Raw genomic sequence first — 25,263 nt, 5'->3', positions numbered from 1 at the left:
GGATGTCCGTGTTTCCCGTCAGATAGCGAGGTTGAATCTGCTTTTTCTTCACTCTCTCCTTCTGCTTGATCTTCTGCTTGTCCTGATCAATGACCCTTTTGAATATGAATGAGTGAACTTCCTATACCCGTGCGCCCCTTATTCGTCATACCTTAAAACCTTGGTCATCACGACGAGGCTAGTACCCACCGGGAAATTAGTCCTAGGGGGCGGTATGATCGCATCGAGCTGCCAGCTTGCGATTATCACGGACGAAATTCATACAAAACCAAGCTCCAAAGACTGTTGAAAAAATGCCTGCTTTCAGCATGCCACATATGATGACGACATTCAATTCGCGCGCAGGCCGAGTTGCGGTGCTCGCAGTCTTCTGTGTCCTCACCCTTATCTGGATCTTGCCCAGGCACGAGGCCTCAGTATCACCGATCTTCTATGCAGGGGATGGCTATAATAGCAGTCATCCCATCGATGCTCTTATCAATACAGCAGAGACCGATATACACGAACTCCTCGCAACACAAGCGCACGACCTTCAGACCGCTGCACAACAATACCGAGCGCGCCGTGGAAGGCACCCTCCTCCTGGATTTGGGGAATGGTACGAGTTCGCAAAGTCAAAAGACTCATTGATCATTGAGGAATTCTTCGATCAGATCTATCACGACTTGACTCCATACTGGGCTCTCGAGCCGAAGGAATTGCGGCGACAAGCTAAAAGCATTCCGACCCGTATAACCGTTCGCAACAAAACTGCGATATTGAAAACCGATGAGCCAAGAAATTGGATGGACTCGTGGTATGATCTGGTCGCAAGATTGGAGGGTGGCCTTCCCGATCTCGATATGCCAATCAATGTCATGGATGAGACCCGGCTCGTTGTACCCTGGGAGGAAATAAACGAGTACGTGCAAAAGGAGCAGGCAAATCGCGTTATGACGAAGCCGAGCCTTGTTATCCCCGAATACATGTCTTTGGCCGATTCGGATCATGAAGACCTGGGAACTTATGATCCTGGGTTTGCAGTTCCCGGCGAGGGAGGTTATTGGGAGATGGCTCGGGTTGGCTGCCCGCCTGGAAGCCCTGCACGCAACATTATCCTTCCTAAGGTGGATTTCAGTACTCCTCCTTGGGAATATGACAATTTTGAGAGAATGTCATACCACGGTTATGTATCAAATTATACGCTGGTTAAGGACCCATGTGTGCGTCCAGAAATGCAAGTTTTGCATGGTACCTTCCTTGAACCAATCTCTGTTTCAACGTCGCACAAACTGATGCCCCTGTTCGGTGGGTCCAAGCTTCCCATGAATAATGAAATTCTCCTTCCCCCGGCGATGTACTGGGCACAGAATGACCATTATTCCGGTGGGGAGAAGGAGCACGGTGGTCCCTGGGAATCGAAAGCAAACAAGGCTGGATGGCGAGGTGCTGCTACTGGAGGCCGGGCTCGAGAGCCTAACTGGACGGGCTTCCAGAGACACCGATTCATGTCGATGATGAACGCGACATCAGTGTCTCAGGCTGAGAAGAACCACAGCCACGGTATCAACTTCAGACTTCCAAACTATGCCGATTACAAGTTGAAGGGCGACGATTTTATCCCCCAGCTTCTCGAAGAGCATACTGACACAGGCTTCAACCACCTGGTTTGCACGCCTTATAATGAAGCGGACCCTACTTGTCCGTATCTCGATCCATACTTCGAGGTCGCCCCTGGCATGCCAATGAAGGAGATGTACAACTTCAAGTATCTGCCCGATCTTGACGGGAACTCCTTCAGTGGCCGGTACCGCGGATTTCTGTTGTCCACCTCCCTCCCCATCAAAGCTACTATCTACAATGAGTGGCACGACTCGCGACTGATCCCTTGGGTACATTTCGTCCCCATGGATACCACCTACATTGACATCTATGGAATTATGGCTTACTTCCTCGGCGGCCGTGACAAGGAAGCCCATAAGATTGCCCTCGCTGGGAAATCTTGGGGTGAAAAGGTCCTCCGACGGGAGGACATGGAAATCTACACTTACCGACTTCTCTTGGAGTATGCCCGCATTTGTGATGATCAAAGGGAATTTCTCGGTTACGTCGATGATCTCAAGATGGATTGATTGCGGCCATTGGTCTCGGTACGCATACGTTCAAATCGACGTCTACGGTCGACCCTCCAGAATCCCTAACAGGGTTGGTTCATCGGGCATGATCATCAAACTTTTTTCATAAACGAAAACATGTGGTCTCGCCTGGGTCCTTACTTGGCTCCTCAGCATAGGAATCCCCGACTGCTTGGGCTTTCTCGGCTTCGCCCTCTTGGCACTGGCCTTGATGTCTCCACCCCGACATTATTGGCCTTTTCAGACTTCGGTCTTTCTCTTCGTCCCTTTTTATTCTCTACTATATCCCATTTTCATGTCATGTTTGTTTTTTCTTATTGATGATTACTGATACCATGCCAAACTGCTTTTCTTGGCTAGTGTCTGATGTACATAAATAGATGATTTCTGCCAATTATGATTTGTTATTCGTCTTCTTACATCCTTCTCTACACACAGAGAGAGAATTCCTACATTAAAAAAAAGCACTGTACCCCACAATCTGGCGCTCTAACACGCCTCACTCCTTCCACTCATCTCTACCAAGCCTAACAATATCAGCCTGTTCCAGAACCCAATAGTTCGATGGGGCTTTGCCCTCTTCAGCCACACGGGCAGCTGCTACAGCTGCTCTACCAATAGTCGTTTGGTTTTGACCTGCTCAGGCCGGGTTAGCTCTGAAACTTTGGAAAAATTCAAGTATTGTTCAGCACAGCCATACCAACTTTGTCCTGGACACCCTGTCCCAGCTTTTGAAGGCCTTCCACAAACTTTTCTAAAAGAAAAGACTTGGACTCCTCCCTTCCGATAATCATCCCCGGTCTCAGAATGATAGCATTGTCAAAACCAAGCTCCTTGATGGCATCCTCGACGCCAACCTTCATCTTCGAGTATGGAACCCAACCCCACAGGAAGCTTCTAGTGCCTCCACTAGAAATATAAATGTACGTCTTCACGCCTGCTTCCTTAGCTGCTCGCGCATTCTCGACACATAAATCATGATCGATCTTCCACTGATTCTTGATGCTACCCGCCGTCGCTTTCGTAGTACCAACTGCGTTGAAAACCATTGATGGCTTGGAGGACAGAGATGAGATCATGCCTCCCCATTTTGAGGTGTCGCTTTCCTCGAGTGCTTCAAGCTTAGCTGACTGTGCTTTGGGGAGTCTCCTGGAGATAGTCTTCACAGTTGAAAATGCGTCTGACGCGAGGAGTGTAGCCAGGATCTGAGATCCAACTGCCCCCGTGCATCCGAATACCGCTGCCGTAGTCATGGTGGAGGTTTGTGATATGTTAGCACAGTCTTGAGAGAGATGACCTTCCAAAAGAAGGGAGAGTGTGGTCCAAGCGTTTGCATGTTCCCGCTCCCAAGTCGGGCCGATCTCGATGGATGACGTCATCTGCATCACCCACCTTGGCACCTGGGGCAGCTGGGTACTCTTGATATATTTCGAGATCAGTCTCCAATGCATCCTTCTATATCGATGCAGATACTATTGTCGGATTGTCCTGCGTCTCGTGTTGTATCGACATATATTAATAGAACACGGGACGGCCTACTTAGTTGGGCTCAGGCGTTCCCATTGAGTCAACCACAGACCATGTGCTGCTGACTGGAGGTTGCTTGTTTTATTTTAGACCTTAATCTCTTTGATTGGATTTCCACCGTTTTGTCCATCTTGAAATGTCTTAGTTTTGTTACTGGCACTTTGGAAGAGAAGCACAACCTCTCGCAAATCTGACGCCCTATGCGGGATTTTCTGCCAACCTCGCGCCCTTCCTACAACATGTCAGACTAACCAACTACCACGTTCGCAGGTTAGGTGAGAGGTTCGCAGGTTAGGTGAGAGATATTTAAATACCAAAGCTCTTCCCGGTAGAATTCACAGGTCATAAAATTTGATCATCGTGAACATCTCTCCAGCGAAAAATGAACGAGCTTAATTTTCGCGTCGCGACCGAAGAAGACGCGACTCAACTCCAGCAGTTGGTGGAATCTGCGTTCCGCGCCGAGGACAGCAGGAAAGGCTGGACAGATGATCTAGGTCTCTCATCGAGCTTTCGCCTCGATGTCAAAGAGGTTTTAGCCATGATCACCAAACCGGACAGTGTCATGTTGATGGCAACGAACAATGAAAATACGCTCGTCGGCTCAATCGGGACTTCCAAGCGCGACGCAAACCACGCTCGTATTTTCATGCTTGCCATTGACACGAGCCAACAGCAAGGTGGCATTGGGCGACAGGTCTTGGCATACGCTGAAGAGTATTGTCAACGGACTTGGGGTGTTACGACGCTAGGATTAAACGCCCTTTCGAATCGCCAGGAACTTATCTCATGGTATTCGCGACGTGGATACAAAACTACGGGCGAAACGACGCCCTTTCCTCGTGAGAAGTTCGAGAACTTGTTGTTGCCAGAGGATCTTTGTTTTGTTGAATTTGAGAAGGTTATGGAATAGCACCTGCTGCACAAGCTACATAAATTGGCCACATGCGCAAGTGGCTATATGGAACCTCGGGATGTGATTTTTCTTTTGGCTACGACGTGGAAACTACGAGGGTCCCGGTTGAACCTGCCTATTGTCACCATGGGCACATTCTGGACCTCGAGCGCAGGGAAAGCTCGATGAATGGAGGATAGGTTGGACTGAGCGGCTCCGAGAGGATCCATCCATGGATGGAAACATGCAGACTAAGCACTGAACTTCTCTGCCCAAGTACATACATAGTATAGGACCCAGGCTATTGAGCATTGCAATACACTCATCAGCGCTTCCTAGATTTGGTCCACCAAAAGGGACAAACTTACATATTGTGAGCTCGGCTGTGCTACCCTAGGAATCTTTTCTTTCTCTCTTGCTTATCTTCAGCCCAAAATGTTTCATGTATAACTTCAAGCGCGCAACATAGAATCATCTAAGTCTTAAACGTAAGTGTAAGAAGGCTCAAGACGGGGCATCAGTAACAAAATCACATCATCAGATGAAGTCCTTAGATACGTTGCGAGAGAATGATAGAAGATCACTAGCTGTGAGCGCATTGTACTATCACACCACCAAGGCGAAAATAAGGGCTACAACGAGTCACATTGTCGGTGATTATCTCCGACATGCGGGGTGTTGTTTAGCGCTTTGCTGTCAAAACATTAGAAGGTTCCTCCCGGATGATGCAAGTTCATTGCCCCCTTGTTAGGGTCACTTCATTGATTCTTATTGGCCGTTGCACACACTTGTGTAACACAGTTAACCTTGCTAGCGATTTATTAGGACTGACACAGGGTTTGAAATTCCCGGCAATTTCCGATCTGGTGCTTCTGTTTAGCTGTATGCATTAATTGCTTCTCTTTTAGAGAAAAGACGCTCGATCGGGAATTTCCAATTCAATGTAGGTTGTGGAAATTATCATTGGCATTGAACATGATCAGGTGGCATCATAATAGCTGACTTTCTTTCCCTCATAGAAGGACCATCCCCCTTTGAAGTTCGTGGTTGCATTTTGCGGGTTTACATTTGGAGACCCTCTTTACAAGGACTTATATAGTCCAAAGATATAGACACCGATCTTTCTTGCTATTGCCAATATGGATGTAATAATCGCTGGATCTGAATCCCTGAGACTTCGTGATTCAAGCACAAATACTGATTTGTACTTTTTTGAAGGGGCACATTATGTCCCGCAAGGTGGGAGCTTCTTGGAATCTTTGGTCCAGTTCATTGAAGATGCTTTAAGAACTAAAGAGGACCGAGAGGACGATTGGGAGGATTGTGGAGGTTATTGAGTTTAGTGCTTTGTCCTGCTAGTCAGTACCGCGGGATGAACATGTCAAATAAACCAATTTTCGGTTTAACATTGTTTATCATATTATTTTCTGTATGTGGTTGGCTCAATATGTTGCTTAGCAAAGCGATATGTCCCTTGGCTCATTGGGCACGTTCCCGTGTCTTGCGCCTGGATTACCCTTTCATGTCCATCAATTTTGAACACTGTCAACATGGACATACCGGCGATGTACATGTTGCATACATATAATGTTGAGCAGTATGGTCAAGTCAAATCAATTGCTTTTGATGACCAGCTAGACTGGAATATTTGACGGATATTCAACAACTTGAGCAGTAAAAATGGTGACAGTTAATCATGCCATCAAGACTGGAAAGGCAAGCTGAAAATAATGGTAATTGGCTTGACCCAAAAGATCATTCTGAGACTTTAAAACCGAAGAAATACAATTTTCCGAAGCGAAGCTGGAGGATTTCTTGCATAGATGACAATGATCTCCAGATAAAGCTATGCCAAGCTTTGGAACAACCGTGGATGAAACAAAGTTTATCACCTTCCGTTTCACAGCCTTAAGAAATATAGTACTCAAACAATAACTTGATTTTATCTTTCACGTAGTTTAAATAAAGAGCCCCACAACTGAGTCCAGCCTCTGGGCTTGACATGTTTCACGATTAGTTGGGTTTGCTGCAGATAGTCAACTGGCTACTTGGTTGCCTTCTCCAAATCCGCAGCCCAGAGAGCCGCGCCAACAGTGTTCGTGAATGAAAATGCGATCGAGGCAAATGGTATCATTTCCAAAGCAAAGGCTGCAATTCCAAGTCTGAGGGGATAGTCAGCATTTGACCGGACAGCAGCCGGGGGGAAAGGGAACAAGATGGAGTTTACGCACCCAGTGTACGCGCCCTGGTTCTTCTTCACCCACTCCTCTCGCATAGTAGAGTCCCAGCCCTTAAGCTGGAAATATCTAGCATGAAGTACTGGTCCTGCTCTTTTTCCCTGCATGAAGATATACAACACCGTCCCGACTACAGGAATGAGGTTCAGGGGGAGGTAGAGCAACGATCGAAGCAACGCCCGCGGGTTCAGCCGCGCGAGTGGTCGAGTGAAAATCTTACCCAGTCTAGCCACTGCATCTTTCCCTCCCGATCGCGGTTTCACCTGGCGTCCTTGTGCTACGAGTGGCTCCTGGTCACGCGCGACTAGGGTACCATCGAAGGTGTCGATCAGGGCGTCCTCGACGAGGAATGCGCGTGAGAGGGCGTTTGTTATGGCGGAACTTTCGCCAAGAACGAGGATAGCTGCGGAAATAGCAGCCAATGGGCCACTAGTGAAGGCCATGATGGCCATCTGCGGCACGTACGTGAAGAAGAACATGACGGTCGTGACGCCTACTCCCAGCGTGATAGTTCGGCCGGCACGAGAGATAAAAGGGCGCCATAGGTCTTTATGGGTTGCGAAGTAGATGATTCCCTGAAAAGACCCATTCATTTGCAATTAGAGACGGTCGGAAAGAACTCTCCTTGAGGGGCATAGCTACTTACCTTGAATGGGTACAGGTATGCGCCAGACATGATCACATCATGGGCAACTGCTTGAGTGTTTTTCGCCTCGGCAAGCACTGCATCTTTGATCTTCTCGGACATGGTGTAGCCTACAAGTTTAGCAGCATGGGGTGGAAAAGAATGAGTTTTGGAAACCGTCCCGGGTGGGAAGGTGACGATTAGATTATCGATAAGAGAATAGCCTCGTGATGACGTCATTAAACGGAGCTTCCAAGGTTAGAAACGATACTGGGAGAACATCCGCCATCTACGTAGGCAGGCTTTCTTAATTACTATTCAATGCCCCCAAATAACAGTAGGTAGGAAGCACTCCATAAGACCCTGAGGCTTAGTACCCGACAGTGATGTATGATAAACTAGATAAGTATGAGGGCCCTTGACCTAGCCCATTTTATAATGTAGACCACATTTCTGTAGTGGGGTAAACTTATAGATTGCACTATGTACTTAAATCAACAGGACCTGCAAGAAGAAAACCCTTGTCAAGAAGTGAGTTGGCCAGGAATGTTAGTGGGATTATTTCCCAAAGGGGTTCCATCCTCCAGCCACCATATCGACCACCCTCTTAGTCGCTTCATCCAAGTCCTCTTTAGGTAGCCCTAATGTATCATTCGCCAACTCCATTGTCCCTGCAAAATCGGCTTCCTTGTTGCTTGGCGAAAATACACCCCCATAAAGCATTTTAGGAAACCCCGTGAAGACACCCTTAGTCATCTCCTCAGCGCCGTCTGCAAGGCGCTTAGCGACACTCTCGTGAGTAATCTCCCAGTCAGAGTCTGTGGTGCCCAAGACACGATGCAGACTATCGAGCATATCGCGTTGGGAGACGCGGAAGCTATTGATCCGGACTTCCTTGTTCTTGAAGTCGACAAGCGCAGGGGTTGCTCCCGACTCCGGCAGGCTGAGAAGAGCGGCCAGCGCACGACCGCATTGGTCCCAAGTGCTGACGCTAATGATTCGAGAGCCGTCGTCGAAAAAGGTCACCTTCCGGTCTTTGATCGTGAAGCCAAACCATTGCTCGCCGATTGCCAGGCTCCATTCGTACCAGAACCCACATGGCAGTGTCACTGAGGACGAGACACCATTTTGAGCGTCATCGATTCGAGCGAGAACGCGCTTTCCGTATAAATCCCCGTCCTTCACGCCTTCGGAGCTAATGGGGTATCCGTACGCATTGGGCATGATGTAGGGGACACCAGCCTTTCCGGCAGCTGCGGTAATCCTAGCATGAAGCTCGTCGGGGGCTTGGACGCTCAGAGTAATCACAAGAAATTGTTGGCCATTCAAAGCTTGGACAAGTGAGTCCTCGTCGTCGTAGTCAACTCGAACAGCTCGAACTCCATCGGGGAGCATTCCCTGACTATCTTCACGGGTGAGAGCTGTGACTGTATGCTGGCCCGTTTGTAGAAGCGATTTAGCAAAGGCTCCGCCAAGGCGGCCGGTAGCCTGCTGATGGTTAGCAGTTGCTCCTCAAAGAAAGCCTGGCAAAACATAGGGCATGAGTCAGTAGACCTACTCCGACAATGGCAACTCTTGTGACAGGCTTCGTGGACATAGTGAAAGAAATGGTTGATTGGAATGGGTTTGAGTTTTGTCTTACAGGTTACGCCCATCTGGTTTATATAGTCATTAAATTCCCGGAGTAAGCGGAGCAGAGCCCCGGCCCCGGAGCCGGGAGATAGTCGGAGAATGGAGCTAAGCATCGGGGTTGAACAGATAGTCGGAGAATGGAGCTAAGCATCGGGGTTGAACTATCACCGATCGTATTCCTTTTGGTCCCAAGGCCCCATATTTGACGCCTCGACCAATAAAAAAGGGGGATTGATATTTGGACTGTACTGCCTAAAAGATCAAGTGTATATTCCCACCGCCTCCCGATCGGGTGCGACACTGAATTCTGGCATACCTTTCTGCCACTACAGAGCTCTCTGCCATATTCTGCCACCACCATGTAATTCTGGTTTATGTAGTAAAAAAATACTATATTTTACTGACAAAAAATCGTACATTCTACCTAATTCCTGTCTTGAAAATCTACATATTGATTATCCTGCCCCCCCGCGCGCATTTTCCTCCCCGTCCCCGTCCTTCGGTGCTTATAGGTTTAGCACTAGTTCCACGTCCACGTCCCCGTCCCCGTTCCCGCCCCCGTCCCTGTCCCTGTCCCTGTCCCTGTCCCCGCCCCCGTCCCCGTCCCCGTCCCTGTCCACCTTCCTGCGAAAGCATATGTTCGAATGCTGATGATTCTCGCCGGGTGGATCGATCCTAGGTGAGAGGATCTAGCGAAGAGAGGATATCCTGGGTGGGGTCCAAGAAGGCAGGTTAATAGGTGTAAACCAGAATTGGAATATCAATTTGTTTGGTTTAGTCCTATATATGTATGTACGGAGTGTTATATGATAAAAGTGACTTAATTTTGTATAGGGTTTACATATAAATTGTAAGTATCTGCTCTCTTACTACTATTTCATGGGTAGTTTGACATAAAGGCTGTGAGGAAGACGGTCTATAAACCCTCATTTTTCAGGCGGGGTGACAAATATCAATCCCCTAAAAAAAATGACTCCATCTATATTTATATTAACCACGCTGGAGTTAACGTATAATGAACCTATGCACGGCGAAATTCGTTAGCGGAACAGAATACAGTTACTCCATCAGCCCATGAATTAGATGCTAAACCTCCGCTTATGTGTACGGAAAGGGCCATGTACTTCTTCCTAGACAGCTAGGGTATATGTCGATATCTATATTTCAGCTGCTTTCTTTTTTGGTGCTGCGATGGCAAAGGCCCACACTGTTTATGGAGGTAAGTCTAAATACATGTTTGAGTGAGGTCAATTCTCACTTACCCATCCGTAGTTATCACACCGGCATTGCTCGTAAATTGGGCAGCTGAACACGGAAACATAGCCTTTAGTCTCCCACAGCAACATAAAGACTTAGTCTTCCAGAAGACACTTACTGGACCCCTTCCATACCGAACACCACATGCCACAAAGTTTCAAACACCCACCCAACACCATAGTCATCAACAAGCGGCACACTCTTCTCGTTCACCCAAGTTAGCATACGGATATAATCGCGTTTGGGTCGCTGCCAGATGCGGGCTCGGCTGACCGCAAACTGGGCACAGCAAATTCCCCCAATGTGTTCTGGGACATGTGCCTCTTCCCCGAAAATGTCTTTATATATACTAGGAAAGTTTGCACGCGCATCATTCTTGTCAATATCTGCTTGTGTGGGGCTATGGGGATTGACGTGAATCGGACAGCCTGGGTTATTCGCACAGCGCAGGTTCAAATATCCCATAGCATCCACAGCTTCGCGGCGTAGACTGTGCAAAACGCTGCTTGTTTGGGGACCAAATAGATCGTTGTGCCACTGCTCGGGGTTGGCATGGAGGAAAATTGAGTATTCGGGAAGCTCGTCGTATAGGTCGACAACGAACGAAAGATAAGCGGAGGCCTCGCGGCCACGAGAGGAGTGTGCGACGAGTAGCTCTGTCTCGGGGTTTTGGTCCATGGTGTAAATGAACGGAGTGTTGTCGGTTCTGACCATGGGCATCCAATTAGTATGGTTGCCTGCAACCGTGGGTTTTACTTACTGCGTTTGAAGATAATCACGAAGCCATCTCAAGTCATCTGAGCGTGTCTTTGACATTACCAAAGCCACCTTTGTTGAGTTTGCGTCATAGCTTTGGGTTTTCTTAACAAGTTCAGAAAGCGCTGCAATCTTTTCTATCTCTTCTTCTGATTGTTCTACTAATGTCAGCATTGAGCCACACTGAATTTGATAATGTAGCTTCGTACTCGGATCCAAAGTTTCGTCCACGATTTGGACTGAGTGATAAGCATCCAAATGACCGAATTTGATAATCACGAGAACTGCGCAGGCAAATATCATGAATCCTGATAATATGGGCTGATGCCTGATCCATGAGGCTATCGATCTCTTGAGTCGTGCCGGATATACACGGCTTTCGGATCTGCTGTGGCCACACTTATTGATGTTCATTCTGAAGTTTTCTGCGATCGCGAAGTAAAATGAGAGAAGGAGGAATTATTTTGATTTCCTTGGTTTATGACCTAGCTCGCAGACCTTAGCTCCCAGGGCCGGGTTTGCGACATGCGCGTAGGACCTGTAATGCTATGGCCTCCTTGGAAGCTTTGTATCCAACTGAAGCTCCACATATGGTTTAACTTGACTGGTTTGGAGGATTTTGGCCAGTCATTGACGAAGCTCAAGATTCCATCTCCATACGATTGTCGGCCCCACTTCTTCCCTTTTTCAGCCCTCTACATTGTAAATATAGATTCCAACTAAGTATGGAGTACCCAGGATTGAGATCAAAGATTCAATACAACATAGACGACACAAACCGGCTATGATGATGCAGGCCATATGCCATGTATAAACTTGATGTTTCATTGGTCGCAATAACTGCGTACGTGGCTCGCCCTTGCGTGGTGGACGGTCCCTTGCCTTTGCTGTTGCTATATCACCGAAAGAGTCATTTACCCGGCAATCATTTTCTGACACATTTTCGTCTTTACTGTAATAGCGTGTCGGCGTTCATCCAGTCGAGAGCACCTGTGCAGCCTTTTGTCTGCTGCTATTTGTTTTTTTTTCGCGATAGCATCATGTCCTTATTCCGGCAGCGATGAACGATTAACAAAATCGCAGATAATGGCCACGATTGTATCCTCAAAAGCAAAAAGGAGGCTCTCTGGGATTTTGGGTGGTCTCCTTTGAGTGAAATCCCGATTTTATGGGACGTTTTCTTCGTGTTTTGTCACCCTCCCCAAGACCCGTAGACGGCAGCCTCATGGCAGCGGGCGGGCAATTGAACTGGGGTACAGATTTAGTCGGAGGTCTCGTTGATCGAAGCTCAATTGCTTTGGGCAATAGAGAGGCTGGTCTCTTTTAAGAACCTCGACTCCGTATATGCGGGTTGTTGAAGAAGGATAGAGTGTTTGGATGTTCCTGGTGTTGATGTTTTGTGAACGAGATGGATGGGGCAGCAAAAATAAATGCAAAAATGGGGACCTTTGCAGTCCCATCAGATTTGAAGTTCAATGCGAAGGATGCGTCTACGCGTTAGGCGTCAGGTGCGCCAAGATTGAGGCCTGATACTCAAGGTAATAATAGGCAACCACATCCGGCAGCCACTTCGATGCCTCATCTTTGATTGAAGAACATCGAACAAAAATCAAACCTTCTCATCTTCGCCTTGTTTCCCTAGGTCTACTGTTAATACTCCGCTTCTCCGCCCGCCATGAATACTTCTATATATCCAGATTCAAAGACGGCGGTGTCGCTGACAGGTCCCACAGGGGCTTTTCTGGTCGAGTTGCTGATCTGGAACGGGTCGCCCTTCAAAGATCACTGGGCGCACTTTGTTCGGTCGCATGCAGACCCTGATGTCGGCGTAAAGATACACGCGACCGGCAATGTGAGAAGTGGCTTCGAGTTTGAAATTAAGCGCAGTGAAAACTTGCAAACAACCGACGACATTCCGTCGACAAGAGTCCCGCTACAATGGGTTGATGCAAGTTATTTTGATGGGAAGGCTATGCTTAACGATGGAGAATACAAAATCGACAATGCGCCTGTCTGTCGCTTCGAGAGGAGTGCTTACCAGATCAAAACTCCAGGGAAAAGTCTGAACACAATTAGTGACGATGTGAGTCTCTAATGCAGCTGCAACCCGGCCCCCATAATGCATGCCATGGGTGTGTCTGCCCTTAGAGCCACACTTGCGAGAATCCATATATGGCTCTTTATTGCTTCACTGGGATGTGTAGGCTAATTCGGATGTTCTAGCCCAAACCAGGCAGGAAATTTATTCAGAGGGATTGCCAGACATGGATTGTCGAGTCTGCCGATCAACTTCGTCGCACATTTTGAGCAATGAGGTTGTCGCTTATCTTCACATAATTAAACAGTAATGGTGGATTGAACCAGTGCTTGAGCCGGGTCACTTTTCCTGACAAAAAGCCGCTTTGGATCTTATGCGGAATTTTCCCTGAAACGTTCACTATTCTGTCGTCGAGCTGTCAGTCGGATAGAGTCTGTGAGAGATTCACCCTTAAATAGGGGTTTCCTGACCAGGGCATACAACACTTTGGGCACCCGCACGCGGACCCTGGTGACGGCATAAAGTTACTCAGTACATGCGACCACTTTTGGTTTTAGTGGACGTGCTCGCTCGCTTGTATTAGCGAGCTGAGGCGAGTTGTTCTGGCTGGTATTGGTTGTGTTAACTGTGGCCGCCCCGCTTGGGCTCATGTTCTTAATGCACATCGTTTTATTTGTCCAATAATACTGCTTCAGACATGAAGATTCTGACACAGAATCTTGTTCTGCAGGGGCATTGAGAGTCAATTCAAGGGGAAGTGGATTAAGTCTAAGCGGAAGAACAAAGCGCTCCAACAAGAGTAATCATCGAACGCTGAAAGGTTCATCACCAACGCTGCACCGACGGTATCCCTTTCTCGGGTTCCCCGCATCTCGAGCCGAAGTGCCACATGTCCTACATAAGTAGGGATAGACAATTGCTTATTTTGTGACGAGAAATGGGGTTGCTGAAGTGTCGATCCTAATTTCCGACCTTGAACCTCGGGTTCATGAAGCATGTGCACTAGTCCTGTTTAGTGCAGTAGGCATGTACACCGCACACCACAGTAAATGATCAATATACACGAGAACGTATGAGGCAATATCATGCGAGCTCATCGAATTTTGGATTGGGCCGCCAATATGCACCTTCGCAGACGAGGTCCGCATGACAGAGAATTTAGAGCAACTGAGGATGGCAATGGCTTCTCTTCTATGGTGACTTATATTATAGTAGTTAGGTACAGCATGCAACAAATGTTGTAAAGAGAGACAAAATAGAACCCGAGGTACTCCGTATGTTGTATACCCTTCATGATCTCTATTTCCTTTTTCTCCATAGAATCCAGAGAATCCATAGAACACAAGCCCCTATAGTGGAACCTGACGCCACATTGACTATCTGAGCCGTCTTGGAAATATCGATGCAACCTTCTATATTAAATCGGAAAAATCTTCATCGGAACAGCTTTCAATAACGCACTTCCACAGCCATGGCGATGTACATTGTATATTAGCTGCATATGCTCAAAATGATTGGTCCTCCAAACATTCCCCTTTACCTCGTAATGTTTGCTGTTGTAGCCCCCTACAATAGCACTCGGTGATCATGTGAATCCCGACTTCATCCCGCGACAGCCGTTTGATGGCATCCATTGACATGTACGATTGCTTCAAACATACCGAACGCAGTGCCATCATCGTCGCGAGGATGCACCCCTACATAGCATAGGTGGGGGTTTTACGGTGGGGTCAGAGCCAGTCGCGGCCAATAGGATATAGGAGGCTTGAAATCAGATCGCCAAAAACTCAATCTCGCGGGACTATTGATTCCGGTTTTAGCAACAAAAAATAATGGCATTGTGCTAATAATTCTCCAGCCCTAACACGGGAGCTGCGGTATAAAGACAATGAACCTCGGCGTCCTAGTCGACTTCCTTTCGCTCATTTGACTCGTCTTATAGCTTTATATTCGTCATGCTTTTTGGTCGCCTTCTCGGCGCGGCCGCGTTTTCTGCCATCGTCAAGGCTGTTGAGCTATCGGGCTATGAGTACATCGTGGTTGGCTCTGGGGCAGGAGGTGGTCCTTTAGCGGCGCGACTCGCCTTGGCAGGTCATAGCACCCTTCTTATCGAAGCTGGAGATGATCAAGGAGCGAATTTGAACTATACTGTTCCGGCTTTCTCTGCGACAGCATCCGAGGATGAATCTCTCGCATGGAACTTCTACGTCAAGCACTACGCCGATGAGTCTCGGCAAAAGCTCGACTTCAAGACAACATACGAAACTCCCGACGGCAAAGAGTACACGGGCTTGAACCCACCGGCCGGTTCCACAATGAAGGGCACACTTTATCCCCGTACCGGAACGCTTGGTGGCTGTACCGCACACAATGCCCTCGTTACCGTCTACCCGCACGATTCTGACTTCGAATACCTCGCCACACTCACTGGAGATGGGTCATGGTCACCCGACAATATGCGCAAATACTTTAAGCGCATGGAGAACAACCGCTACCTCCTCCCATTACTTAAGGGCCACGGCTATCATGGTTGGTTGAGCACTGAGACCGCGCCACTAAGTATTGTTTTGGAAGATCCCCAACTTCTAAGCATGCTGCTTGGCGGAGCATTTTCCCTAGGCAATGTGACTAAGTCAGTTTTCAACATCGGTACCCTACTCGCAGGAGACGCAAACTCGGCCGCAAACCACCGCGATACCTCACCTGGATACTATCAAGTCCCCCTGGCCTCCGATGGGAGCTCTCGTAACGGTCCTCGCGAGTTCGTGACTACCGTTAGGGATGCGAAAAATGCCGACGGGTCTAAGAAGTTCCCACTTGACATTCGTATGAACTGCCATGTGACCAAGGTCACCTTTGACGAGGGTACCCCTCCCCGCGCTACAGGCGTCGAGTTTCTAGACGGCAAATATCTATACAGCGCTAGTCCCCGCTCCAAGACCGCCGGCAAGGGAACACCAGGCTCAGCAGCAGCTTCGCGCGAAGTTATCGTCTCCGGCGGCGTGTACAACTCGCCTCAGATCCTGAAGCTTAGCGGTATTGGACCAGGAGAGGAGCTCCAGAAATTCGGAATTAAGGTTATCTCCAACCTTCCCGGCGTGGGCACGAACCTACAAGACCACTACGAAACCGCGGTGCAAGGTCATGTCCCAAAGAACTTCACTGCCCTCGATGGATGCACGTTCAATCATGGTGATGATCCTTGTCTCGACCGCTGGAATAAGCCAATCCTTGGTAACCGCGGTATCTACTCGTCCAATGGATTCGGAGCTGCGATGCTCTACAAGAGCTCCGTGACTGCGGATAATAGCTTCGATGTGTTTGTGTTCGGCGGCCCTGTCAACTTCCGTGGATACTTCCCTGGATACGGTGTGAATATCACCGAGCGCCATGACTGGTTCACTTGGGCGGTCCTTAAGGCTCATCCTCGTAACACAGCCGGGACTGTGATGCTTCGCTCTGCCGATCCGCTCGATATGCCCGATATTACTTTCAACTACTTTGACACTGGCTCTGGTGACTATAAAAAGGATTTGCAGGCTATCACTGAGGCTATTGGTGTTGCGCGTGGCGCCTTCGACCGTCAGTTGGTTGATGTGTCTGAGGTCCTTCCTGGTGACGATATCCAGACCGATGAAGAGATCCATGATTACATCAAGAATACGGCTTGGGGTCACCATGCTTCCTGTACTTGCCCTATTGGAACTGATGACGATCCCATGGCTGTTTTGGATTCTAACTTCCAAGTTCGTGGCGTCTCAGGCCTTCGCGTGGTGGATGCCTCCGTGTATCCCCGTATTCCCGGAACGTTTACTGCTCTTTCCACTTTCTTGGTGGCTGAGAAGGCAGCTGACGTGATCCTAGACGCAGCTAAAGCGAGCCAGTGAGCTTACTTATTTACTACCGTTATATTATAATCATCACGAGAGCGGGGTTCAATTCTTGAATACGTAGTGTACATATTTGATCAATGTCTGCCCTTTTGAAAAGCGGCAATTAATTCTCAGCCAAATTCTTTCACTGAAATTATCCCTTGCCCCGACGAGTTCTAGCGCTCAGCAATAATTTTGAATTCATGGTCTCTCTAATGCAAAAATAAAAAGGTCATCTCCCTCTTCTTGGAAATCACCCACGATCTTGAAGCCACACTTTTCTAGGACACGACAACTCCCAGCGTTCCTCTTCTCGCAAAGAGCAAATGCTCTCTCAGGCTCCGCTGGACAATCATCTTCGCCGTCAACTGTTCGACGCGCCAGATTCCACCACATCTTCAACATCAATTGCAAAGCCTCTGTTGCGTACCCTTTCCCCCAAGAAGATGGATGCACTGCGTATCCAATCTCAGGAAATGGATCTACTTGGCTGACACTGAGAGATCCAACAACTCGTTCCTCTGTTTCCGGGATTGACTTGTCCACAATGGCATAATGAAATGAACGACCGATGATATCAGATGGACCACTTGTGAACACCTTGGTTGCCATCCATTCACGGGTTTCTTCAATTGATTTGTGTGGTGTTTTAGGGTGGCTAATACAGTTAGCATGGTGCACATTCCTCATCAACGCCTCCAGGCGATGATCTTTGTACTAACTTCATTTCAGCTACTTCGGGCCGGGAACGAATAGCGAAAAGTGCGGTGGCATCGGCGTCGGTAATTGGCCGAAGAAGAAGTCGGTCGCTTTCAATTGAGGGCCCTGGTGATGGGACGATCACGTAGGTGGGTTGTTGAGGTAGGCTCATCTTGAAGGTATCTTGTTTCTCGGTATTGCGGAGAATATATTTCTGAGAAGGTTGTAAACAAATTAAAAGGGAAGATTGGAGGTTAGCGCTAAGCCAGTCCTGGAGCCCGATTGACTCAGAACTCAGCCTCTCTATATCGGCATCCTGGGCAGATACTGAATGAGTCACTCTCTATGCCTTTTTGCACGCTCTATATAATATACACTTTGTAATTTTCCATTAGCATTCCCAACTATAACAGTTTGAAGCGAAGCAGAACTTTTTATTTCAAGGTAGTCACGACAATACAATTGTTTTCGATGGGGTGAAACCGAGCCCCGCATCGCCGGCCACTAAGCCCTAAAACACCAGGCAGGCCGGAGTCCGGTCTCAAGGCGCTCTCATTGACCGGCCCGGTTGAACGTCAGGTTCATGGTGAAATATTGCAATCCATACAGGACGAAAGGACGATGTATCACAGGATCTGATTCGCCAACATGGTACTGATCATGACCACAGAATATTGAGTTTCCTGAGGCCGCGTTTCGGCTTAGGCTCCGGCTCAGGATTTTTGTGCCAGCTTTCAATGAAAGGCCGAATGGGAATTGCCGCCAGCGGGATGATCTTCGTTTTTGCCCAGAACTTGTAGGCAAAGTACACAATAACGATGAACGGCAGGTTGAAATAAGTCGAAACGAATGTTGCAGTACTCCAATGACCGCGCATAAATGTCGTAAACCCTCCAGTGAAGAACAGAACAATGTATATGACCAAGGAGATCCAAGTGATGTATGGCTGAAAGGGTGCCGCCCACGGGAGCTCCTTGAACCGATCAATTCCCTGCTTCTTGCATCCGTAGTAGAATCTAAGATAGACAACGCAGATGCAGATCAAGTTCACTAGAGTCGAGATAGAGACAAGGTTTTGTAGCCATGTGAATACTGTACTGGCCGAACTGGAAAGACTCATATATCCAAGTGCCATGAAAACACCATAGAGCGCGACAGCGACCCAAGGGATACCGAAGCGGTTGATACGTTTGAAGACAGCAGGGGCGTGACCCTGGGTTGCCATACCGTATAAAATTCTGGAACCGCCCAAGATATTGCTGTTCCCGGAGGACCATGCCGAGGTGAGAACAACTGCGTTGATGATTGATGGGACAACCTTGATACCAGCATGGCGGGCTGCGATAACGAAAGGGGACTGCGAGGCTGTCCCTGACGAGCCCAGAAGGTTTGGATCGGCAGACGAAACGATCAGACCGACCATGAAGATTGTTATCACGTAGAAGAGCAATATGCGGATGAAGATACGTCGGGCGGCCATGGGGATAGCGTGACGAGGGTTTTGAGTCTCGGCTGCAGCGAGAGTAAAGTTTTCGATACCAGAGTAAGCGAAGAGAGCATTGTCGAAAGTTTTCCAGAACCCTAAAAACTGGCCAAGGGACCCGCCTACTCCCAAGTACTGGACGAAGGGGCCATAAGGGGCTTTCCAGTAGGCAAATCCGATAGACGTGTTATTCGGGGCTCCGCCGCAAGTAATCACCTATAAAAATGGATTAGCACGCAAAGTAAAGCACGTTCCCAGCCTGATGGGGGCAATCACCAGAGCCATTATGTTTATTCCTATAATGAGCATAATCTTGAGGATAGAAAAGCCGAACTCGAGCTCTCCATATACGCGAACAAAGACAAACGCAGTGGAAAGCATGAGAAACCCAAGCACGGTGATCCATATTGCGTTGTTGACTGTGACCCAGAATTCAATGATAACAGCTGCAGCAACAATTTCCGACGGGATCGACACAGTGTAGGAGTATACTTGGTTCCACCCGTTGGCGAACGCTAGCGCGGGGTCACAGAAGATCTCTGCGTATCGAATAACACCACCATTGAGAGGTACCAGGGCTCCCATCTCACCAACTGCGAAGACGACACTTGAAACGGTAGCACCAATGATTGAATATGCCAAGAACGCACCCAATGGTCCAGCTTCCACAATGGCACGGCCCGAACTGAGAAAAATACCCGTCCCCACAGTGCCGGCGAGGGCAATCATCTGAATGTGTCGCTGATGGAGGCCCTGTCTGAACTCGCGAATCTCCTTGAGCTGGCCCGCGGCATTCTCTATGTCGCTATCGTCCCTCATTTCGGCGTCTTCGTAGCTGGGAACTTTCGAGTTGGACGCAATTGGGGTATTAATGCCATTGACGTCCTTCAAAACACCGTTCGTTATGAAAGGTGACATTGAAAACCTCGTTGCGTGACACAAAATCTTTGAAAGGAAAGGACTCAAGCTAAGGAATAACAAGTTATTATTGCTCGTACTTTTGCACATAACTAATTCTTCTCTCAATTGCGAAGATCGTGGCCCCCGGGCATAGTTGAACAATAACAGCTACTTATAAAGGGCCAATTTGCAATCCACATCTTGTCGTTGGCTAATAAACCCTTTCCCATTTTACAGCGCGGCTTTCGCGTAAATCGAAAAAGAACGAAAAAAGAAACTTTTCAGCGGGGTTTAAATAGGGCATCTATTTACTCCCGGGGTCCTCATCTGCTGCCCAGATGTGGAGCATCCGAGGCCAGAGTGGGCCACGCTTTGTCAGATTTGGATTGATCCGGGACTATCGACATATGTATCCATGCGTCGTGTTTCAAAATCCTCTATCAGTGTTGTATGGTGGTCCCATTCAACGGCAATGGGTATTTTATATTGCAATATGGGCTGGGAAGCGCGGTTTAATGAGGATATAAAAGCAAAACAGAAACATGTTACAGTCTCGACTTTTCTAATGTCGAAGATGTAGATTTTATGCAGTGTAGCGAATGATCTATTATTGCATAGTTAGTACTGAATCTTGCGGACAAGAAACAAATTGTCGCACCCACTGTATGAGCCAAAGGTTCCAAGATTGATGTAGCCTTATATGTGGCATATACTAGCCTTTTGCCCTTTCTATAAGGCTTCTTTGTTTGTCTCTTCCTTTAGTTTCGCCAGTTCAAGCGGTGTCAAGATCTCTTTGCCTGCCGGCATTGCACCGCGGTATTTGCGCCGTGATTCAGTAATATGCGAACAGTATTGATGCGGTCTCTGCTTTTAGAGCCCATCTGATTAAGGTAGTGATTAAAGAGGGGAGAGGCAGCCCAACACAGCGCGTCCACCCATCGCAATCAGCTTGCTCCACCGCTTGGCTCCACTCAGAGGACAGTTCGAGCCGAGACAGGATGTATTCCACTGTGTAGGCATTGCCATACTGGGCTGCCCAGTGGAGACAATTCTTGCCGTAGGCGTCAGGCGTCATCATGTTATCCTGGAAAGCAGCAGGACGGTATCAAAATCTTCGATGCCGCTAGCAGCGGCGAAGTGAATCGGCAGCCTTCCCGAGACAGGATCAACACAGGCTGGTGAAGGGCCCGCATCTAGAAGAAAGTCAACCAAGCTTGGGGTAGCTGAGAAACATGCTGTTGCCAGAGGACAATAGAATGTCGCCGGGACTAGCATTCCCACAGACACCCCCGAACGGACGAGGTAACGAACGACATTCTCCACCGAAGATGTAATATCGTGACGAGCATACTCACTTGGCAATAACGCCGAAATTAGCGGCGTCTGGTCCCATGTGTTAGGCGATATCAAAATGGGATCAGCCCCGTGTGCTAACAGAGCCTTCACGCAATCCAGGTGTGATCGGCGACATGCAGAGTGCAGCGGACTCTTCAAATAGACAGAAACACAATTCACCTCAATCTCAGTCTGGGATAATAGCAAATCGCGGAAAGGCGCTGTTTCAAACTCGATCGCACAATGAAGTGCTGTTTCCCCGTGGCTGTCCACTAAGTTTATATCCGCGCCGGCGTTAACCAACAAGGTGAGAGTGTCAATGTCCCCCTCTCCTTTCGCGGATAAAAGAGGTGTACAACCTTCAAAGTCCCTCTGGTTGAGATCCAGCTCCTCTTTGAGCTGCAAAAGGAATCGAGTAACATGGGGAGCCCGACAAACAGCCAGATGAAGAAATCCCTTTTCAGTGTCTGTGGTAGTGTCTGTCACGCTAGCACCACCTTCCACCAGGGCTTGTAATATGTTTTCATCGCGTTCATAGTCGACTGCAATACAAATCGGAGTCCATCCGTAGTTATCGCGAGTGTGCAGATCAGCACCGCTACCGAGTAGGGTTCGAATGATATGAACGCTTCCGATCTTGGCAGCATAAAAGATTGGCGACCAGCCTTCCTGACCGGGTGTATTAGGATCAGCGCCCGCATCGAGCAATAATCGTAGAATATCTGGTTTATCGAAGGCGGAGACAATGATCGCTGGCCTCTGTTGATCAACATGAGTCAATTGTGGGTGATTGTGTAACAGTTCTTCGACGATTTCCGCACGTCCTGATCGAATTGCATGATACAACGCAGATTGTTGCATTTGATCCACATTTTTGACATTGGGTTCTTGCTTGTCGCGATTGTCCGATAGTTCTTGGTGGTCAGTCTCCATGGCGGCTTTGGGCGTGATTCTCTGGGTTGTGCAGCAGTAGCGCGTTGTACCACCGTTGGAGTTGCTCGGTCCGAAGGATTTCTCTGGACTTGATGTTTCAAATACCGTGCTTAGACCAAACTTTCTCAAAACGGTGTTCTGGATCCGAGTTTCAGTGGACGTCAGCAAAAGTCAAGCCACCACTCGTATGGAATTAGCGCCACCAGGTTATGCAGTCACATCCCAAAGGTATGACCCCTCCACATCATCTCCTAACTTCTTCAATTTGATCTCTGAAGTACGCTGTCATCATATAATTACACTTCCAAGTTAATGGCTTGCTCAGAATGGTCGTCTCAGTAAGCAGTTGCACGTGGGGATGTGGAATTCTGTCCGACCAATCTCGCCCGCCGATAGCTGAGCGTGATTAACCCGTTGACTTAATACATTTATTTGACATTAATCGAGATAATACACAAGGTTTCCGAGTGCAACTACTCGATGAACACTGTATCTAGTAAATAACCGAAATATGACCAAGTAGATCCTTCAGCCCAAGTCTCCTCGGACACGACTTCATTTCAAACTGATGGCATCAACACCATCATAGGGAATTCCAAAAGCCTCGAGAAGATTGGTTGCAGCGGTTTCACCCGACTTGTAAGCACCATGCACGCAGCCATTACCAACAACGGTACAATGCTCACCGGCGAACTGCAAGCGACTGGCTTTGTGGTTTTTCAACGCATCAACCAGCAGCTGCGGCTCATCTCCAACCTTATCGGCGGAGTAAGTCCCATACCCAGCCAGCGGGTCCTGGGTCCAATGTGTAGTTTCAACACTGATCAGGCGGGGCAAAGCCTTGTAAGGTTCTGTACGGAATAATTTGAAAAGCGGTTCAAAAAATAGATATATCTCTTTCGGATCTTCCATGTTCTCGATGCGCTGTGTCAGAGGCTCGGCAATTTGTACGCACAGCTCTTTGCTGCCCGTCATTATCCATAGGTTGATTGTCACGGTGGCGTAGTTGAGGATATTATCATTCTCCCCGATGGAGAATATGCTGGGGCTAGACTGCACGGATGACCCAGACGAAGTATCCGATTCCTCTAGTGGTGATGGATAGAAGACGAACTGGTCATTCTCCTTTGACCAGAAGACTTCGGCGAACTCGAAAAACACTTTGCCCAAGGCGCCGTAGCTGAACTTGGACATGCCCTCTTGGATGTCACTCGGCAAGGGCGGGTTGAACGAGATAAGGTTGTGGTGATAGACGCCCAGTGGGCTAGTCATGATAACTGCATCTCCCTCAGTGATCCCGATTTCTCCAGCAGCATCCTTGTACCGGATTCGAGCTGGCGCGGTCCCGTCTTCGTTCCACTCCACGTCCTCAACATGGTGGTTGAGTCTGATGATGCTTGGATCACTTCGGAGAGGCTCGGCAGTCCAGTTCACAATCCGATCATAGCCGCCCTTCATATATAGATTGCGCTCGGTAATGAAGTAAGAGAGATGTTTGGACGATGCTAGATCCGTACTAGTGCCGATCCACAACTCTACCTCGCGGACAGCCTGCGGAGCCCAATCACGCTCATCTTCGGTGATGAGCTGGTGTTGGAGAACGAATTCTTTCGCGAATTCGTGGACAGGACGGTCCTCAGCGTCCGGGTTAGTTTCGTAGAACCATTCGCAGTAATCAGCGAACTCGTCTGCAACTTTCTTAGCTTTGAACTGGGATCCGGTTCGGCCTTCTCTGGTGAAGTACAGAGGAACGCCATCATCATAATAATATGGGATAGATAGCTGGGGAATGAGTTTCACCAGGCTGTTCTGGGAAGTTTCATGCATCCAAGCGGCGCCTGTTGACTATCAGCACATCTCGTTTGCTCTCCCACCCTGTTTCAATATCTGTTTCAGGTTTGTACCGTTATCTTACCAATATCTCGAACATGGTCACCCTTTCGGCTGGTCAAAATTCTTCCACCAATGCGATCGCGTGCTTCTAACACCACAACTTCACAACCATGGCGGTGCATAACAGCCGCGGCATGCAGACCAGAAACTCCAGCGCCCACCACAATCACCTTCTTGCGCTCCGACCTCGCTGCGTGTGTTCCCTCGATCAACTCCTTCGGAGTCACATCGAACGCAACCAGGTCGGAGCAACAATTACTAGGTTTTATGGGATTAATGCCCGTGATGGGAGAGGAAAGGTGAAATGATTGAGCCATTCTGAGTTGACAAGTTGACATTCGATGTTGCAGTTTTGGTAAACGGGGATCGCGTTGAACAGAAGTTGAGGGGGTTTAGGCTTTGTTATCGTAGTGGATAGCGACCACAAGGGACCTTTGCCAAAGTCTTATTGGCTTTTATTGCCAGCAGAAAATTGGCCATCTTGGTGATTTTCTAGGCTGCCAAGGTTTCAAGCTTATTATAGCGTAATATTAATCAAATAAATACTTCTAGTCACATGGATGAATCTCTATTATATATGGGAAAGTAATTTTGTATGACGGCGAATTGGTTTGCGGGTAAACTGACATTTATACCCATGTCAAACAACATAAAGGATATTGAGAAGACACTAAAAGGAAAATGTAATGGGATCGTAACTATAACGTGTATAATATCATCTTAAACAAACATGATATTCACATTATCCAAGTCCCATATCATTAATTATGAAGGGCATATATAAGCAGCCGACTATTCCGTTCTATATGAATGACTAGCCCACTATAACTAGACCTATAGAAACTTCTCATCGCCTTGATCAATTGAAGCAATCGTCTACCCAGTCCCACCCGTCAAGTGTAATGAAAGTCATAGCTCACTGGTGTGTCTACAAGAAAATCGAGATTATTGAGTTATCATGCCTAAATACCTTTGTATGGACACGCCATACAAAAGGTACCTACATAGTAATTTCAGGGAAGGTGAAATTTTGGGGTATAACGAAACAGCAGGCGGGGGAAGACGAT

General features: G+C 48.1%; 12 protein-coding genes across 12 annotated transcripts; 4 read left to right on the top strand and 8 right to left on the bottom strand.

Moving 5' to 3' along the window:
* Positions 1-293: 293 nt before the first annotated feature.
* N7471_003292 (uncharacterized protein) lies at positions 294-2,111 on the top strand (the record flags this gene model as incomplete). The annotated part of the gene is made up of 1 exon (XM_057276012.1): positions 294-2,111. One exon carries the CDS (start codon positions 294-296, stop codon positions 2,109-2,111), a length of 1,818 nt encoding a protein of 605 aa, XP_057140650.1.
* Positions 2,112-2,613: 502 nt separating this feature from the next.
* N7471_003291 (uncharacterized protein) lies at positions 2,614-3,367 on the bottom strand (the record flags this gene model as incomplete). Its single annotated transcript, XM_057276011.1, has 2 exons — positions 2,614-2,750; positions 2,815-3,367. The coding sequence occupies 2 exons, from the start codon at positions 3,365-3,367 to the stop codon at positions 2,614-2,616; spliced, it is 690 nt and encodes a 229-aa protein (XP_057140649.1).
* A 656-nt stretch (positions 3,368-4,023) lies between these two features.
* Positions 4,024-4,554, top strand: N7471_003290 (GNAT family N-acetyltransferase; the record flags this gene model as incomplete). Its single annotated transcript, XM_057276010.1, has 1 exon — positions 4,024-4,554. One exon carries the CDS (start codon positions 4,024-4,026, stop codon positions 4,552-4,554), a length of 531 nt encoding a protein of 176 aa, XP_057140648.1.
* Positions 4,555-6,349: 1,795 nt separating this feature from the next.
* Positions 6,350-7,573, bottom strand: N7471_003289 (uncharacterized protein). Its single transcript, XM_057276009.1, has 3 exons — positions 7,420-7,573; positions 6,768-7,348; positions 6,350-6,698 (listed from the first exon to the last, which is right to left on the bottom strand). Exons 1-3 carry the CDS (start codon positions 7,519-7,521, stop codon positions 6,581-6,583), a joined length of 801 nt encoding a protein of 266 aa, XP_057140647.1. The 5' UTR covers positions 7,522-7,573; the 3' UTR covers positions 6,350-6,580.
* Positions 7,574-7,956: 383 nt separating this feature from the next.
* N7471_003288 (uncharacterized protein) lies at positions 7,957-8,995 on the bottom strand (the record flags this gene model as incomplete). Its single annotated transcript, XM_057276008.1, has 2 exons — positions 7,957-8,886; positions 8,957-8,995. 2 exons carry the CDS (start codon positions 8,993-8,995, stop codon positions 7,957-7,959), a joined length of 969 nt encoding a protein of 322 aa, XP_057140646.1.
* A 1,406-nt stretch (positions 8,996-10,401) lies between these two features.
* N7471_003287 (DUF3431 domain-containing protein) lies at positions 10,402-10,965 on the bottom strand (the record flags this gene model as incomplete). The annotated part of the gene is made up of 1 exon (XM_057276007.1): positions 10,402-10,965. The coding sequence occupies one exon, from the start codon at positions 10,963-10,965 to the stop codon at positions 10,402-10,404; it is 564 nt and encodes a 187-aa protein (XP_057140645.1).
* A 1,753-nt stretch (positions 10,966-12,718) lies between these two features.
* N7471_003286 (uncharacterized protein) lies at positions 12,719-13,138 on the top strand (the record flags this gene model as incomplete). Its single annotated transcript, XM_057276006.1, has 1 exon — positions 12,719-13,138. One exon carries the CDS (start codon positions 12,719-12,721, stop codon positions 13,136-13,138), a length of 420 nt encoding a protein of 139 aa, XP_057140644.1.
* A 1,898-nt stretch (positions 13,139-15,036) lies between these two features.
* N7471_003285 (GMC family oxidoreductase) lies at positions 15,037-16,968 on the top strand (the record flags this gene model as incomplete). Its single annotated transcript, XM_057276005.1, has 1 exon — positions 15,037-16,968. The coding sequence occupies one exon, from the start codon at positions 15,037-15,039 to the stop codon at positions 16,966-16,968; it is 1,932 nt and encodes a 643-aa protein (XP_057140643.1).
* An 89-nt stretch (positions 16,969-17,057) lies between these two features.
* Positions 17,058-17,937, bottom strand: N7471_003284 (GNAT family N-acetyltransferase). The gene is made up of 2 exons (XM_057276004.1): positions 17,676-17,937; positions 17,058-17,611 (listed from the first exon to the last, which is right to left on the bottom strand). Exons 1-2 carry the CDS (start codon positions 17,822-17,824, stop codon positions 17,155-17,157), a joined length of 606 nt encoding a protein of 201 aa, XP_057140642.1. The 5' UTR covers positions 17,825-17,937; the 3' UTR covers positions 17,058-17,154.
* Positions 17,938-18,310: 373 nt separating this feature from the next.
* Positions 18,311-20,053, bottom strand: N7471_003283 (uncharacterized protein; the record flags this gene model as incomplete). The annotated part of the gene is made up of 2 exons (XM_057276003.1): positions 18,311-19,351; positions 19,412-20,053. 2 exons carry the CDS (start codon positions 20,051-20,053, stop codon positions 18,311-18,313), a joined length of 1,683 nt encoding a protein of 560 aa, XP_057140641.1.
* A 1,056-nt stretch (positions 20,054-21,109) lies between these two features.
* N7471_003282 (ankyrin repeat domain-containing protein) lies at positions 21,110-22,303 on the bottom strand (the record flags this gene model as incomplete). Its single annotated transcript, XM_057276002.1, has 1 exon — positions 21,110-22,303. The coding sequence occupies one exon, from the start codon at positions 22,301-22,303 to the stop codon at positions 21,110-21,112; it is 1,194 nt and encodes a 397-aa protein (XP_057140640.1).
* A 555-nt stretch (positions 22,304-22,858) lies between these two features.
* N7471_003281 (flavin monoamine oxidase family protein) lies at positions 22,859-24,534 on the bottom strand (the record flags this gene model as incomplete). The annotated part of the gene is made up of 2 exons (XM_057276001.1): positions 22,859-24,141; positions 24,219-24,534. 2 exons carry the CDS (start codon positions 24,532-24,534, stop codon positions 22,859-22,861), a joined length of 1,599 nt encoding a protein of 532 aa, XP_057140639.1.
* Between the last annotated feature and the right edge of the window lie 729 nt (positions 24,535-25,263).

Source organism: Penicillium samsonianum (assembly GCF_028829775.1).
Source record: "Penicillium samsonianum strain IBT 33392 chromosome Unknown utg000002l_segment0_segment0, whole genome shotgun sequence".
NCBI lineage: Eukaryota > Fungi > Ascomycota > Eurotiomycetes > Eurotiales > Aspergillaceae > Penicillium > Penicillium samsonianum.
The sequence above is the reverse complement of the archived record's forward strand: the minus strand, read 5'-3'. Positions and strand labels throughout refer to the sequence as shown.

What these genes read in the sequence shown, in the direction of transcription:
- N7471_003289 (XM_057276009.1), bottom strand. Translation starts at nt 7,521, where the DNA reads ATGTCCGAGAAGATCAAAGATGCAGTGCTTGCCGAGGCGAAAAACACT. An exon ending in CATACCTGTACCCATTCAAG is followed by an intron (nt 7,349 to 7,419) that starts GTAAGTAGCTAT and finishes GGGTCTTTTCAG; the next exon opens with GGAATCATCTACTTCGCAAC. An exon ending in AACCAGGGCGCGTACACTGG is followed by an intron (nt 6,699 to 6,767) that starts GTGCGTAAACTC and finishes CTATCCCCTCAG; the next exon opens with ACTTGGAATTGCAGCCTTTG.
- N7471_003284 (XM_057276004.1), bottom strand. Translation starts at nt 17,824, where the DNA reads ATGAGCCTACCTCAACAACCCACCTACGTGATCGTCCCATCACCAGGG. An exon ending in CCCGAAGTAGCTGAAATGAA is followed by an intron (nt 17,612 to 17,675) that starts GTTAGTACAAAG and finishes TAACTGTATTAG; the next exon opens with CCACCCTAAAACACCACACA.